We start from the raw sequence: 14,862 nt of genomic DNA, 5'->3' as shown, positions 1-14,862 counted from the left end.
CTAAATCAATAGACACTCAACTGCCTGAGCTACCCAGGTGCCCCAGCACTAGCCACTCTTTTTTTTTTTTTTTTTAGCACTAGCCATTCTTATACATGGTTTCAAAATTGTGACTGCTTCTGTTGTGCCTTGCACCAAAAAAAAAAAAGAAAAGAAAAGAAAAGAAAAAAAAATACATACCAAAGTCAAAAGGCTTACATCAAGATATTACTTGGTCAAGATTTTTTAAATTAAAATATACTTTTATCTTATTGTCCATAAGCCATCTCAACATATTTTTGTGGAACAAAGTAAGCTATGAATTAAGCATCAAATAATGAAATATAATTCAGAAGGAAATTGCTGTTGGGACTTAAAACTGGATATTAATATATTTTAATATTAGTAGTTATAAAACACTTCACTATATTAATTTTTCAATTACTGCCTTTTCATAACGTGCAAAAGTACAATGTTGCCAGCAAATGGAAAAGGAAGAAAAGATTTCAACTTATAGTAAATTTTTGCCCAGAGAAATTCAGAGACAGTGAGGCAGAGAGAGACTTCTGAACTAACAATCTGATTGGCACTCCCTATACACATGGATTTGGTTGTTCCAGGCCTAGAACTTTGACCTCCCACACACTGAAGAGCCCTGAGTCCAGTGACATCCATGCAAGGCATCTCCTTTCAATGTCTCTCATAGAATAGGACTGATTCTTTCAGGTTGTAGAATTCTAACGGTGCTATATTCTCCCCCACGCACACATGGCCCTGTTTTAATGCTACTGTAGATGACTGGCTTTTAACTGATATCAACAATCTGTTCTTTTCAGTGTCGACAGGAAAGTTTTGGAGCTATACAATTGCTCATTTTTTTCCTATTGCATAAATAGGTGATAAGTAGAGCATCCTTAGCATGGAGATACACAGGCTCTAGTGAAAATATTCTGTTCACTGTCAAGGGCCTTTTTTGTACCAAAGCCAAAAGTCAATCCAGCTTATCAGTGAGGACTGAAGGCTGCTGCTTTCCCAGGCTATTTATACAAGGACAGGTGAGACACTTTATCAAAATCTTTACTTCATTGTGAATCCTTTAGCTTTCATCTATACCTTTGGGTTCTCCTTTGAAGACTGTAGAGGCCACTAAAACATCCTTTTTTTTTTTTCTTAAATACATACTGATATTTCCTTAATAAGTATGCTTTGCCAATTTAAAAAGGCATACCTGTGACTGTCGCTAAAGAAAGATATTTTTGCTTACATTCTCCTTATCTATAGTTTATTTTTCCATATGCTATTCTTTGTATTTCAGAAAAAGCTACATTTTCCTGTCATGAAATTCCTTGAAAATATTCAGGAAAAAAATTGGTTCTATATAACATCAGTTCATTAGAATAGGCAGCATATAATTATAGAGGTGCCTGCTCTTAAAAAATAAGCCAAAATATGTTTAAAGAGTTTTTTAGGAAAAAATATTTTTTAAAATATTTATTTATTTGAGGAGGGGGAGGGGCAGAAGGCGAGAGAAACTTAAGCAGACTCCTGCTGAGCACAGAGCGGGAGGCAGGGCTTAGTCTCACAATGCTGAGATCATAACCCGAGCCCAAACCAAGAGTGGGATGTTTAACTGATCACCACCCCAACACCCCTAGGAAAAAAATATCTTTAAAGAAAAAAATAAATCATTAATATGATATCACTGTTGTGTTGCAACTATAACGGTAAATTTCAAGACTGAGTGAACTTTTTTTGTACTTGATAATTAATAATTTTAGATTGGGTATGTCAACTGCTTTGCAATGTACTTGTGTTATACATTAAGGTCAGAATAAATGCAAATAAAAATAGAAAGATTAACTCCAATAATTCTGTTCTCCATTATAATAAAACTATCAGGTTTTTTTTTTTTTAAGATTTTATTTATTTGACACAGAGAGAGAGAGAGAGATCACAAGTAGGCAGAGCAGCAGGCAGAGAGAGAGAGGGAAGCAGGCTTCCCACTGAGCAGAGAGCCCGATGCAGGGCTGGATCCCAGGACCCTGAGATCATGACCCGAGCCGAAGGCAGAGACTTAACCCACTGAGCCACCCAGACACCCCTACCATCAGTTATTTTTATTAAAAAATCATTTGTATTACAAAATCAAAATTTATTTCTATGGATATCTTAGCTCCTTTTCAAGATTGGCACTTATTAAGGGCAGGCTAGATATATAGTTCATCTTAATATACTTTATTTCCTTATCATATATATACTACAAATTTAATGTAATAAAAATAAAAATAGTTTTAAAATTCATGTATATTATTTCTGAATTTGAGTTTATTATATCTACATGGGCAAAGCTATATATACTCTTTACAATCACCTGGCTAAAAATGTTTGTTTTCAAGAAACATAAAGTGGTTTTTTGTTTGTTTGTTTTTTCATTTTAGTTTATTTCTTTTCAGTGTTTCAGCATTCATTGTTTACGCACCACACCCAGTGTTCCATGCAATACATGCCCTCCGTAATACCCACCACCAGGTTCACCCAACCCCCACCACCCTCCCCTCCAAAACCCTCAGTTTGTTTCTCAGAGTCCGCAGTCTCTCATGGTTGGTCTCCACCTCCAATTATCCCCAACTCACTTCTCCTCTCCATCTCCCAATGTTCTCCATGTTATTCCTTATGCTCCACAAGTAGGTGAAACCATATGATAAGAGACTCTGCTTGACTTCTTTCACTCAGCATAAAGTTATTTTTGACACCCAAGAAATAATAGTCCAAAATGTATTATCAAAATACCAACTTCTCAGACAAAGTCAGAGTGCCTATTATTTAACTTGTTAAGCAAACGATAACATCATACACATTTGCGGACAAATTGAGGTTGTTACAAAAAAAAAAAACACAAACAGCTATACATCCAGTTTTCTTTTTGTTGTTGTTGTTTTTGTTGTTGTTGTTAAGATTTTATTTACTTATTTGAGAGAGAGAGAGAAAGAGCAAGATCATGAGCAGGGGAGAGGGATAGAGGGAGAAGCAGACTCCCCACTGAGCAGGGAAGCCAATGTGGGACTCAATCTCAGGACTCTGGGATCATGACATGAGCTGATCTAAGGAAGATGCTTAACTGACTGAGCCACCCAGGAGCATTATGCACCTGGTTTTCTATTTGCTTCAGTGCTATTAAAATTCCTAAAGAAATTCCAGCTCTGTTCATAATTTGATAAGACCTACAACCTCAGTGTTTCAAATGTGGTCCAATCAATAGGGCAGATCACTGAAGAGGTCACTATAGTCCCATTTGATGCAGGACACTGAGGAGCATTTTAATCGGTAATGCAATGGGTTTTCTTTTGGAGGATTGTGAATTTTGTTTAAAATCCATTGGCTTTATTGATTAGTAAGTGACATCTGCCACATGCAAATTACTGGCTACTAGAGTGGCAGTGGATGCTAAATACTCTTGTACTCTGTAATTTAATGTATATTTTAATGAAGTGAGCAGTGAGATTCCTGACAGGCATCAGCAACTTTGAAATAGTCTTCCAAATTTCTCATACAGTTTGAAAGTAATGAGATTTGTTCCATAAAGTGATAAAATTTATGCCATAAATTATCTCTAAAAGAAGAGTGCATCTTAAAACAGTATCTTTTCCTTGGTAGAGATCAAATTTTAAATAGTTGCTTAATAGGAAGTTTCTAGAAAAGCAATCTGAGCTATATTCTCTTTTAGAATTTTTGCCAAAATTATCAAAGGAATGAAGCACCATATGGTATGTGAAGCCTAATATCACTCGGTCAGAAGGAAAGCCATTGGTATAGTAGTTAGTGTGCTAAGACTTGGCACTTAGAATATATCCCATCCAAGCATGGGTCCATTGCTTCAGCCTTCAACAATGCTCACAAAGTCTTTCTAGGAATCAAGCTTTATTTATCAAGCTTTACTCCTCAGAATATTCAGGATGTGTTTTGTTGGGCTTTGTAATTAACTCATCCCTTAGGAAAATGGGCTTGTTTAAAATCAGGATTGTTATATATTATTTTCCTGAAAATTATATTATTTTCCTGAAAAATAGTTTATGATACACTAAAATCATTTTAAGAAGAAACCATTAAACTCTACACACATTATAAAGTGAGACTAGCTTTTTCTTAGACTTTTAGGAATTCCTCTACATGTGTTCTTACCTTAAATTTAGTTATCATGGTATCTGCTAGTACAATAAGTCTATAATTATCTATTTTGAAAAACTCTAGTCAATGGAGTGCTTGAAGATTGACTTACTTAGTGATCCACACAGTAAATATGGCAGATTTCAAATTGCCTTTAGAGAGTGGGTTTATGTTCACTATTATAATATCGGAGCCCAAATAGTTATTTCATGACTCAGTCAGAAACCTTTCCCCACAAAGTGCCCTTTATAATACTTAAATAAAATGAAATATCTTACTGAATCAGAATCCTACCCCATGCGTGATAAACATATGCGAAACTGCCCAGAGGTATGGTCTAACAAATAAGAAAACATAGATTATGCATAAATGAATATGCATGTGTTAACAAATATTTATTGAGTGTCTATTATGGGCTGATATCTTCCTGGTGCTGAGAGTACCACAATGAACGATATACTATAAGAAAATTATAATCCGTAGGGAAGGCAGATAAAAATAAACAGACATATCATCAAACCAGTAAGATAATCTCATGCACTGATGAGAGCTCTGAATGGGCAATGTGAGGGAGAGAGATGATGGAAAGATATTCAGGGAAAACCTCCCTGGAGAAAAGACGTTTGAGGTGATTTCTAGATGCTGAAATATCAGGAAAAGAAAATGGGTTTATTGCTTTTTTTCTTTCTTTCTTTCTTTTTCTTTTCTTTTCTTTTCCCTTTCCTTTCCTTTTCTTTTTGTTTCTTTTCTTTTCTTTTCCCTGGGTGATTTATAGTGCTCATTTTAACCATCCACAATTAGTCTTTATATAGAGGCTTCTTATAACAATTTTTCTTCAGTGTGTTTCTGACATGATTAATTCTATTGGTACTACACAAATCCTCCCCCAAACCCCAACAAACAAAGCCCTATAAAACTTCACTGAAACCACCTCTGTAATCAGATTCCACTTCAAACAAGAAAAATAATCTAAATATTCCTTTAAATCTAGTCTTATGCTATAGTCCAATTTTATACTTTTTACATTTTTTCCAAAAGCCATCGATAAGTATGCAAGTAAATATAATAATAGTATTATAATATTTCTTGCTCAGCTTACAAGTTTCACAATAACTCTGTGAGGCTGGTAATACTGTCATTCCCATTTTATAGATTAAGAAACTCAGGCAGAGAAAGGTGACCTCATTTTCCCAAGAGTCACTCCTAGTGATAAATCATCTGAGACTAGAACTCAAGTATTGAGACAACAGAGAAGTGTCTTCTAAGCAGGATATAACAGCCACCCAAACAAACCAACTAAATTTTTTTTTCTAATCTTCCTAATTCAGTTTCCCAGCTTGTAAGAATTCTGTTACCTTAAACTTCATCAAAGTAAAATAGTAAACTGAACACTGCTCTGCTCTTGTTCCTCTGAGGTTTGAATTTGGGTAACAAATCTGATAAGCTATGACTATTTCCTCATGGATATTCTATAAACAATGCCAGGAATGGCCTCCACATAAATAATGATGCCACAAGTTATTGTTACATAGACCAAACATCTAGGCTTTCCTCATATATGGAAAGCAAGACTCAGTGTATTCAGAGGCCAAAATAAATGTGCATTTTCTACAAACATTTTGAAAATTCTCTGCAACCAATCTCCAACACGTTCTCTTAATCCTATGTCAACTCTTAGTGTGACTATATTCGCTTCCAAATTCTCACAAAGAGCATACTTGGCAATTTTTCTGGAATTACTCAGTTATTCCAGTAAGCTAAGTTACTAGATCTCAGGCTGCTTTCTGCATTTAAAAAAAAATCATGGAGCATTCTTTTGTTGCCAGGATTCTGGAACCTCCCCTCTAATTCTGAGTTCTCAAAAATTACAGACAGTGGCATTGGGATTTCAGCCTCAAGGTCTTTAGAAGTTATGGAAAAATGATATGTACTGTCATATTTCCATTCTAATACCAAGGAGAAAAATTGGGGTTCTTAGTCATCTAAATCAGTATTTTTTTAAAAATCCCCTTCTACTCTATTAATTATAAACTAAATACATATATATATCTAGTAGGAAACCCCTTTGAAATTTGGGGCAGCTGGTACAGCATTTGGATTTGCCATGCAAATATATTCAGGGATAGCAGGATCTACAGATAAAATGCATGGTTTCTACTTAAATAGAGTGCCACATTAGATATTCAAAACTCCCCAGCAGAAGGTGTACAGAGTCCTAACAGACATAAAATACTTTGATTATCTAATACATACATGAAGACAATATTTGACCTCTAATCTTAATTTCAATTAAAATTTATGTAAAGGTAAATATAGTGAATGCTACTTTGTTTTCCAAAGCTTTCACAGAAATGAAATGTTCTGTGAGATTTCTTAGGGACAGATTTTTCTTGTATAAAATTTTCGGGTGGTGTCATTTAATCATCTTACTTACCAAATCTCTAGCTGACAAAAGCCATGTTCTAGTTGTAATTTCACATGCTCTTCTAAAAAAAGCAAGTAAGAATAATTTTTTTCCAAGTACTTGTTCCAGTGTTCTCTGTTCCTCTAAGGATAGCTTTATTGTTTAATCTTCGCTTTTACGGGGACAGTTTCAGGTTTAATCTATAGTTTTTACACTGAAGAGCCTGATAAAAGGAAATTTGCAAGCAGCTCAGTCTTAAGATGTAAAGATTATTCAAAGTGCCAAGCCTTTCAGTTTTAGGCTGCAAGGTGGGAAGGATTTTTAAACTGAACTTAATGTCAAGGGCGCATATTTCTCACTCCCAGAGACTTCTTGCTGCTTTGGCAACGTTTTTTCAGAAGTGCAGGAGAAAGCAGGGGCAGTGAAGGAAGTCAGCACGGGCAAAAGTCATGAAGGCAAAGTCCCGATAAGTTTGGAGAGGAAAGAAGAGCGTTTGGCGTGAGGTCAACAGGTTAAATCTGATTGAGTGATCAGAGTTGGGGGGGGGGGGGGCAGTGGCGCATGTGGAGACTGAGTATGAGAAGAAATGGGCTGAAACAGATTTGAAACAAAACAAAAGAATGTAATGATAACAAAAGAGGAAATGACATGTTTCTGAGGAGATTCTGGGCGAGGAGGTGTGTGGCATGTGGATAGTCAGGGTCAGGGAGGACTTGAAGATAATGTCACCCAGTGTCTAGGGTGATATTCTTACTTTTCAAATTTGTTTCTCATTATTCAAAATTCTTTCAAAAATCAAGTATACTTTTATCACTAAGGCTTGTCATCCTAGCTCTTCCTCAGAACACTTCTCAGAATTCCAGTGCACACACATCCAGTCTCCACTGCCTTAGCACAGATGCTCCTGGGCCATTATCTGTACATGCTTCTCTCAGATACTCATGAATGTAGTTACCGGGTTAAAGATGCCAATGCCCCCAAGAGCATGAGCCTTGTGGCAACCTAACTTCAACCCACTATAGTTTCCTTACTAATTTATATTTGCAGAATGTTAAAAAGCTCTATGGCTCCCTGATAATCTCTTTATGCACTAAATACCCTAGTGAAATTCTCTCTCTTAGCAGAAGTACATATCTTCCATAAATCAATTATCCAGTTCCTAATGGCTGTTCCACTAGATCTGGTATGCATGGAGAAGGGTAGAAAGCACTAGAAAAGGAACTACTCTAATGGGAGTACCCAAAATAGTGATTCTTGCTCCCACTGGCAAATACAGTAGAACATGTATGCTGCCTGGGTTTAAATCCTGCCTCTGCCCCTTACTACTTGCAGGACTGGGGGAGTTATTGACTCTCTCCCAGCCTATGCCCTCATCTGTGGGATGGAGATAATAACAAATCTTCCTTCATAGGGTTATTATGAGAAAGAAGTTCATATAGGTATTTTGCTTGGCATGATATCCAGTAGTTAATTGTGTCCAAAAATATTGTTTAAATTAGAATGATGTCTTTAACAGTCTGTGTTGGAACTCTAATAGTCTAATAAATCTTTCTCAAAGGCCACAGTTACTTTGAGGTAAACATTTTGTATTGGAAAATTAGGGTCTCTTTGAGATTTTTAATGCCAGAATCAGTCCACTAGAGCCCCGACTTCAGCAAGAAATGAACCTGCAAGAATAAAGAATGACAGCCATGGAAGGGCAGGGAGTGGAAGCAAGATTAGTGGCTCCCACTTTGTCTCTTACTACAATAAATGCTGGCCAAGTCCTTACTGTACTTCAGAAGGCCACACAAAAATACTTCCTTGCAATTAATCAAGGAAAAAGGGACAACTCCTGGCCATTTTGCTTGGAGATTTAATATGTCACAAAGGGGTTTGCAAAATAAGGAGCAGCAAGAAATTTCCTTTCTCACAGTATTTCTCACATTTTCTCCAGCAAATAATGTGCTTTGGTATCAAATCTTTTCCTTAATTTACTGAGGTTATTCAGTAGACTAGCTTCAAGAAAATCCCAGCTCTTAGGATGATCCAAAAGATTCCTTCGAGATACTTAACCCATCTTACCACACAGTAAGGAGCTTAACTGTCCCCTTCAATAAACTTATTGACTATGTTAAGAAATACCAATACTTTTCTGACAGATTCTACATCTAATTCTCTTATTCCTACTAAATTTGAAAGTAAAATAATTGAGAGCTAGACTATCATTCTTCAATCAGAAAGCAAAGGTAAAATTAATTTGAAAATAATTAGTTGAAAGATATTCACCCCCACCCCCACAGACTACCTGAGTGAAGAAGCATTAGTATTACCCAAATGGTCAGGTTCAAGAAGAAACAAGAGCTGACATGGACAGTAGCCAAAGAGACAGAGGCAGAGAGTTTTAACTAATGAAGTTTGCAAGGGAGGAACTCTAGCCCTGTGGCACAGGACAAGAGGAAGCATTTTCTCAGAACAAATGTCATGATTTGAGAAATATAGAAGTGCATAACTTCTGAGACATCCAAGTTTTTATTCCAGAATTCCAAGACTCTATTTCATGAAAAAAGACAGCTAGAACTTATACCCATGAGAAAGTCACAGAGTGGTCACTGCTTGAGATGATTTGTAGTATAGGCAGTTTCTAGAAAAGAAACAGAAAATCTCAAACTCTTGGTTCAAACTCTAAGTACTGTTGAGACAAAAATTGTTTTTTTCCCTTTTTTTCCCCCTCTAAATTAGTCACTTTACAATTCCACTTTTAGAGTCTTTGGCTCTTAAGTAGTGGCTTTTCAAGTCAATCAATTTCAGCTCATTCATAAAACCAAGCAAGCAAGATGAAAGATTTTCACTACATCTTTCAAGAGGCAGTACCTGGGTATTTGGATCCCAAATTCAATCTTTTCTAAAATTCATATTGGAAAAAAAAATGCCATTTAGAGTCTAGGTTAGCTTGGAAAGGAGTTCCTACAAAGGGTAAGGATGTCCATTTACCATTTCGTTTTTCTCAATAATCTTTGTCTTTCTTAGGGGGAAAAAAAAAAGTGACAAATGGCAAAAACTTATTTCACATGGCCCAGTATCATTCCTGTTTGCCAGAGGAAGGCAGAGCAATCAGTGCATCTGGAAACCTAACCAGGAGGTGATAAAGTAGTTGTCCAAACATTTCTTTGGAAAGTAGGGACATAAGTCATAGGAAGAGTCATCCCGGCATGCTCCAGTTGCTCATGGCAACCAGAGCAGCACATGGCGACCCACTGTGGCTTGGATTTCCAGGTTGCTTTCCATTGGGGAAGAATGAATCATACACATGGTAAATGGCGTTCATACAGTAAAGCCAATATAAACACTGATGTTTTATCTTCTGACAGCATATGAATGTGCAAAGCATTAAGTTATAGGAGAAAAGGGGCTAATTTTAGATTTGTTCCTAGCCCTCTCCATGTGAATGGTGTCGCTGTGAGCCCAGCAATGAAGTTCACTGTGTTGTAGCAGACTGCGCAGTTCCTGAGTGTGTCAACCCAGTCTATGAACCAGAACAATGTTGTCCTGTCTGCAAAAATGGTAAGACCATACTGCATTAGCTTTCAAAGAGGGGTTAGTGCAAACTGCAAATATTTCACCACTGCCCAATATAAGACCCCTCTAAGATCTGCCTGGGGTTCTTCAATATGAGCATGGATAATTTATACTTTTATCCCATCTTAACATGAAAATAAACCAGCAATGGGTGCATCATGAAGCTTTCCATTTGGGGAATTAAAGCTCTTATAAGCTGACCTTGTTGTGATCCCTATTATTTACTGTTGATTTATAGGGAGGATATTGGAAAGAACACAGAACCATCTTTTTGTAATGACTTAATTTCTCTCTTGTGGAGGCTATGAAGCAGTTCATCCCATTTCATAGTTCATAACTCAGGAGAGACAGTAGGGTAAATGCCAGGTATTTTGCTTTGGGCATAGAGAAAACTTTAGGTTTTAAATTAAATTATCAAAGAAATTATCAAAGAAATACAGAATTCAAACATTAATGCACTTAAGTTGAGGTAAGAAAGACTAGAAGATTTGAGACTTTTATTCTAGGTTTTTATTACCCTGAATCTTACTCTCATAGTAATTAGACAGAGGAGAACTTGGTTTATATGATTATAGGTTCCTTGTTGACCCTCATGGAATGGTGAGGTTGAAATGCGCTGATGATGCTGGTCACTCAAAATCAAAGTGATGCTACAGAGAAGACAATGCAATGCCATAGATCCAGGACAGCATATCAGCAAAGCTAGTATTATGCTCTTCCTACTAGTCACGTACTACCAAAAAAATAAAGCTACACTAGGTAACAATTCACAAATGCCCCCTTCTGTCATTAATACATGCTTGAAAAAAATAGTTCTAGCTCTTAATTAAGCTGAGGTCAGTCTAATGCTGAATCCCCATGCCCTTTCTTGGGTTAGCAACTGCTCATCCTCCTCTATCAACCACTTCTTTTTTTTTTTTTTTCTTTGTCCTGAATTTGCCATTATGTTAATTCACCTGCAAATCTTTGTCTTTATAGAATTATAATTAGTAAAAAGAGGGATCCTTTTATTTAAAGAAAAAAACAAAAGCAGTTCTGTTGTTTTTATAATAATTTTTGTGTTTTAGTGTCTTCCAAAGGACTTAGGAAGAACACGTGATCTTTTTGCTGACACAGTTTTACTATTTCTGATCATAGGAATCCACTGAGTTGAATATTCAGCTGCACACCTGTCTTCTCTTTTTATTCTTATTCCTCTCATCCAACTGACCTCTGTCATAGTGACCATCTTTTCTGACTTAGAAGGTGGAAATAAATATCATCCTGAAGTCCTAACCTATCTAATATATGTAAAGATATATAATTTAAGACTTTATATTTTTTAGAGGATTTTGTAGAAACTGTAAAAGATATAGGGAAGAACAATAAGATGATTTAATGGTTAAAAAATAGGACCTATGAGGACAGACTCAAGGAGTGAGCATAATTTGTCCTGGAGAAGAGAAAGCTCAAGGGAGACCTAACTGTCATAAAGTATATGAATGGTTAGTCTAAAGTGGAAGAGGACCTGTTATTTTTCATTTTCTCCAAGGACAGAAGGAAGAAAAAATCAGCTACCTAATCAGTCTTTAAAAATAGGATTGACAAGTCTTTGACTGAAGACTGGGGTTTTTTTGCTTTTTTTGTTTGTTTGGTTGGTTGTTTTTTTGTTTTTTTTTTCCCCCTAGAAGCAACAGTCTAAACAGGTCCTTGAGGATCCTCTCTTCCCTAGGTTTCCCCGGTTGGCTTTGTTTCACATTTATGGTAAATAAAATTGTGCTTATAGTTAACCTCATCTGGACATACTTAGAATACTCATAGAAGAAACCATATTAGACCATATATTTTCTAATATATATAATAAGACCATATATGGATCAGAAAACACAGGATTTACATATTCACTACTAATCCTCCTAGTGACCCCACACTAAAGCCTAGAATATATCCAGAGTTAATGCCACATCAAATGTCAGATCAGCCACTACCAACTTATCACCTTTAATTTGATGTCATCCAAGGTTATTCGACTACTTTCCATGTGCCAGAGTAGAAATCTGTCTTCAAATGAAACCCTATTTATACAAAAACATCATATAATAAATGGACTTTAATTGTTCGATTAATTAATTAGTCACCCATTATATTCCTGAAACACATGTTAAGAGGACAAGATTAGTTAACTTTTTCAGAATTTTGTTCATGACACACTATAGTTTCTATTCCTTTTTTGCCATTTCCAAGCAAACTTTTTTCTTTTTTTAATAAGGGAAATGAACCTGAATTAGACTTGGTAGGAAGACAAAATCTGGTTGTAATATTATAACATATTATCTTTTTTTATGTGACACTAATTAATCACTTGTGCCCCCAAATTGAAGTATAATCATTGTCAAAGAAAAGCATATTAAGGATCACTGAAGAAACTTTATGACCACCAATGATACTGGTACTTTTACTGAGAGAACAGACTGAGCTCCATCTTGCTTGCTCTCATTCTAAGCTTAGCCCAGAAAACAGAAACAGACGACCTATGGGTAAAAAAGCAGGGGTGGGGGGCAAGGGGATTGATGTTTATCATGAGAGAATACAATGGGAATAATTCCCTAAATTTCCAACACATGATAAGCTTTTTTCATTCTTTATAACAAGATTAATTTGCTTATTATAGTGTAAACTCTTCAAGTGTGCCACCAATTTCTTAGATTAAAAAAAAAAAGATAAAAATCTACCCTATGGATTCAAGGTGCAGGCAATATATCTTAATTTGTAAACAGCCCTATAACATTTTCTACATTTCTTAAATCTTCATAAATGTTGAACATTTTTAGTTTGCATAAATGCTGATTATCTTGGCTGCCAAATACTTTGCTTTTGCATACTAACATCAATTTCTCTGCCTTCCTGAATTATAACTTGCCAAGAGCAAGAGGCTTTAAATATATAAAATAAAAGTTTAAGATGATAGAATCTACCACACCTGACCTTAAAACTCAATATTCAGCTAATATAAAAGTCTTCATTCTCAGATTGCTTAAGAACAAACAAAATAATAAACTTCAGGGAAAATGTGAACGATTGGGCACAGACAAAATAAGAGGAAAAAGAAGAAGGTACTTTTTTATTTGGCAAGGACTGGGAGGAATTGACAAAGGAATTTACTGCTTTTTAAAATATGATTAAGCATTTGCTTCTCTGCAAGAGCTAGCAATCCAAATGCTTTCCTGAAAAATATGACATTTCCTGACTGTCCATCTTTCCCTCAGATTGTGTTACTTTGACCTATCTTTCAGCTCAAGTCTTTCCTATGTGAATTAATGAATATTCTTCATGGTTTTCTGTTTTTATAGTATAAAAAAGTAAAGTAGCACAGCATTTGCTTAAAAAAAAATTTCAGTTTGGAGCATCATATAAATACTTTGTAGTGAAAATACATTTTATTGATAAAATATTTGTTCATTAGAACATCCAAATAACTAGCTGTATTTTTCACATTTGATCAGCCAGTACATCAGTGAATTCCATGTTTTCACTGGGATATATAGTCAGTCATTACTAATGGTTCTGAAGGAAAAGTCACTTTGTGAAAAATTGGAATAGACAGGAAGTACCCACAGAATCCACCACACACACTAAGTGAGAAGTTTCCATATCCTTTCTAGGTAAACCGAAGGACCTATTCAATATCTTAAATATTTAACTCCTTTTCCCTTAGCCTCTTCTAGTTTAATAGTGTCACAAAGAAGGCAGGAAATAGACAAGGCAAAAGAGAAAATGGAAAGGAAGAAGACAATGGGGGGTATGGGAAGTGCAGAAATAAGAGAGGGAGGGGACTTTAGAGGTGCCTGGAAGCAAATGTGTGCCACATGTAAGTGTTAATATCTGTAATATACAATGAGCTCCTTGAGATAAATGAGAGAAAAACTATAGGGAAGGAAATGGGCAAAGAGTATAGAAAGGAAATTCACAGAAGAAAACGAAATGTGTAATACATATATGAAAATATGCTCAAACTCACAAGGACCAGGGACATAATAATTATAAAGATGAGATACCAATATTGTACTGATAATAATTTGGAATTAGTAATACCCAAAATCAGCAAAGATATTTTAAAAAGAGGTGAGAAAATGTCAAAACAACTTTTAAGGAGGTACTTTCCATCAAAAGTTTTGTGAAACTTTGAAGTCAGCAATCTTTCCTCTTGTACTTTTCCCCACATTCACCCACTACATTTTTACTACATTTTAAGAGCAAAATAGTGAGAGAAAACCTAATAGTCTTTAATGGATTAATGAAATATATTGCAGCTTTTAAAAAGACCCTACTGACATTCTTTAAATGCTATATAAAATAAACAGGGAATGTACAGTAAACTACATATTGTTTTATGCATAACATAGTAATGTGTGTCATATATAATACATACATTTTAAGTGATATACATTTAAAAGATTTGTAATTAATGTACAATTTTAAGTAGATATTAAAATTCATATGTATATAGGAAAAGAACTAAGTACATATAAGATAGAGCATTAGTAATGATTTAAAGGGTGCTTTTAGGGAAAAGTGAGAAGGTAAAGTGGGGAAAGACAAGAGCTAATATCTTTAAAACTTTAAGTTTTACAGACTGATCATAATAAAAACAACAGAAAAGTGTACAAACAGCTCACAAAATACAAATGTTCAAAAAGTATTAAAAAGCTATTCAGCTTGGGGTGCCTGGGTGGCTCAGTGGGTTAAGCCTCTGCCTTCAGCTCGGGTCATGATCCCAG

At 35.4% G+C, this 14,862-nt stretch overlaps 1 protein-coding gene across 1 annotated transcript in view; it reads left to right on the top strand.

The window, feature by feature from the left end:
- Positions 1-14,862, top strand: part of VWC2L (von Willebrand factor C domain containing 2 like) — a gene marked incomplete at its 3' end in the record, with an annotated part of 152,261 nt that overhangs the window by 13,708 nt on the left and 123,691 nt on the right. The window contains exon 2 of the mRNA XM_080798984.1: positions 9,961-10,090. Within this exon, the coding sequence (XP_080655110.1) occupies positions 9,961-10,090 (130 nt within the window). The remainder of the gene's footprint in view (positions 1-9,960; positions 10,091-14,862) is intronic.

Source organism: Martes martes (genome assembly GCF_963455335.1).
Source record: "Martes martes genome assembly, chromosome: 3".
NCBI classification, from domain to species: domain Eukaryota; kingdom Metazoa; phylum Chordata; class Mammalia; order Carnivora; family Mustelidae; genus Martes; species Martes martes.
The sequence above is the reverse complement of the archived record's forward strand: the minus strand, read 5'-3'. Positions and strand labels throughout refer to the sequence as shown.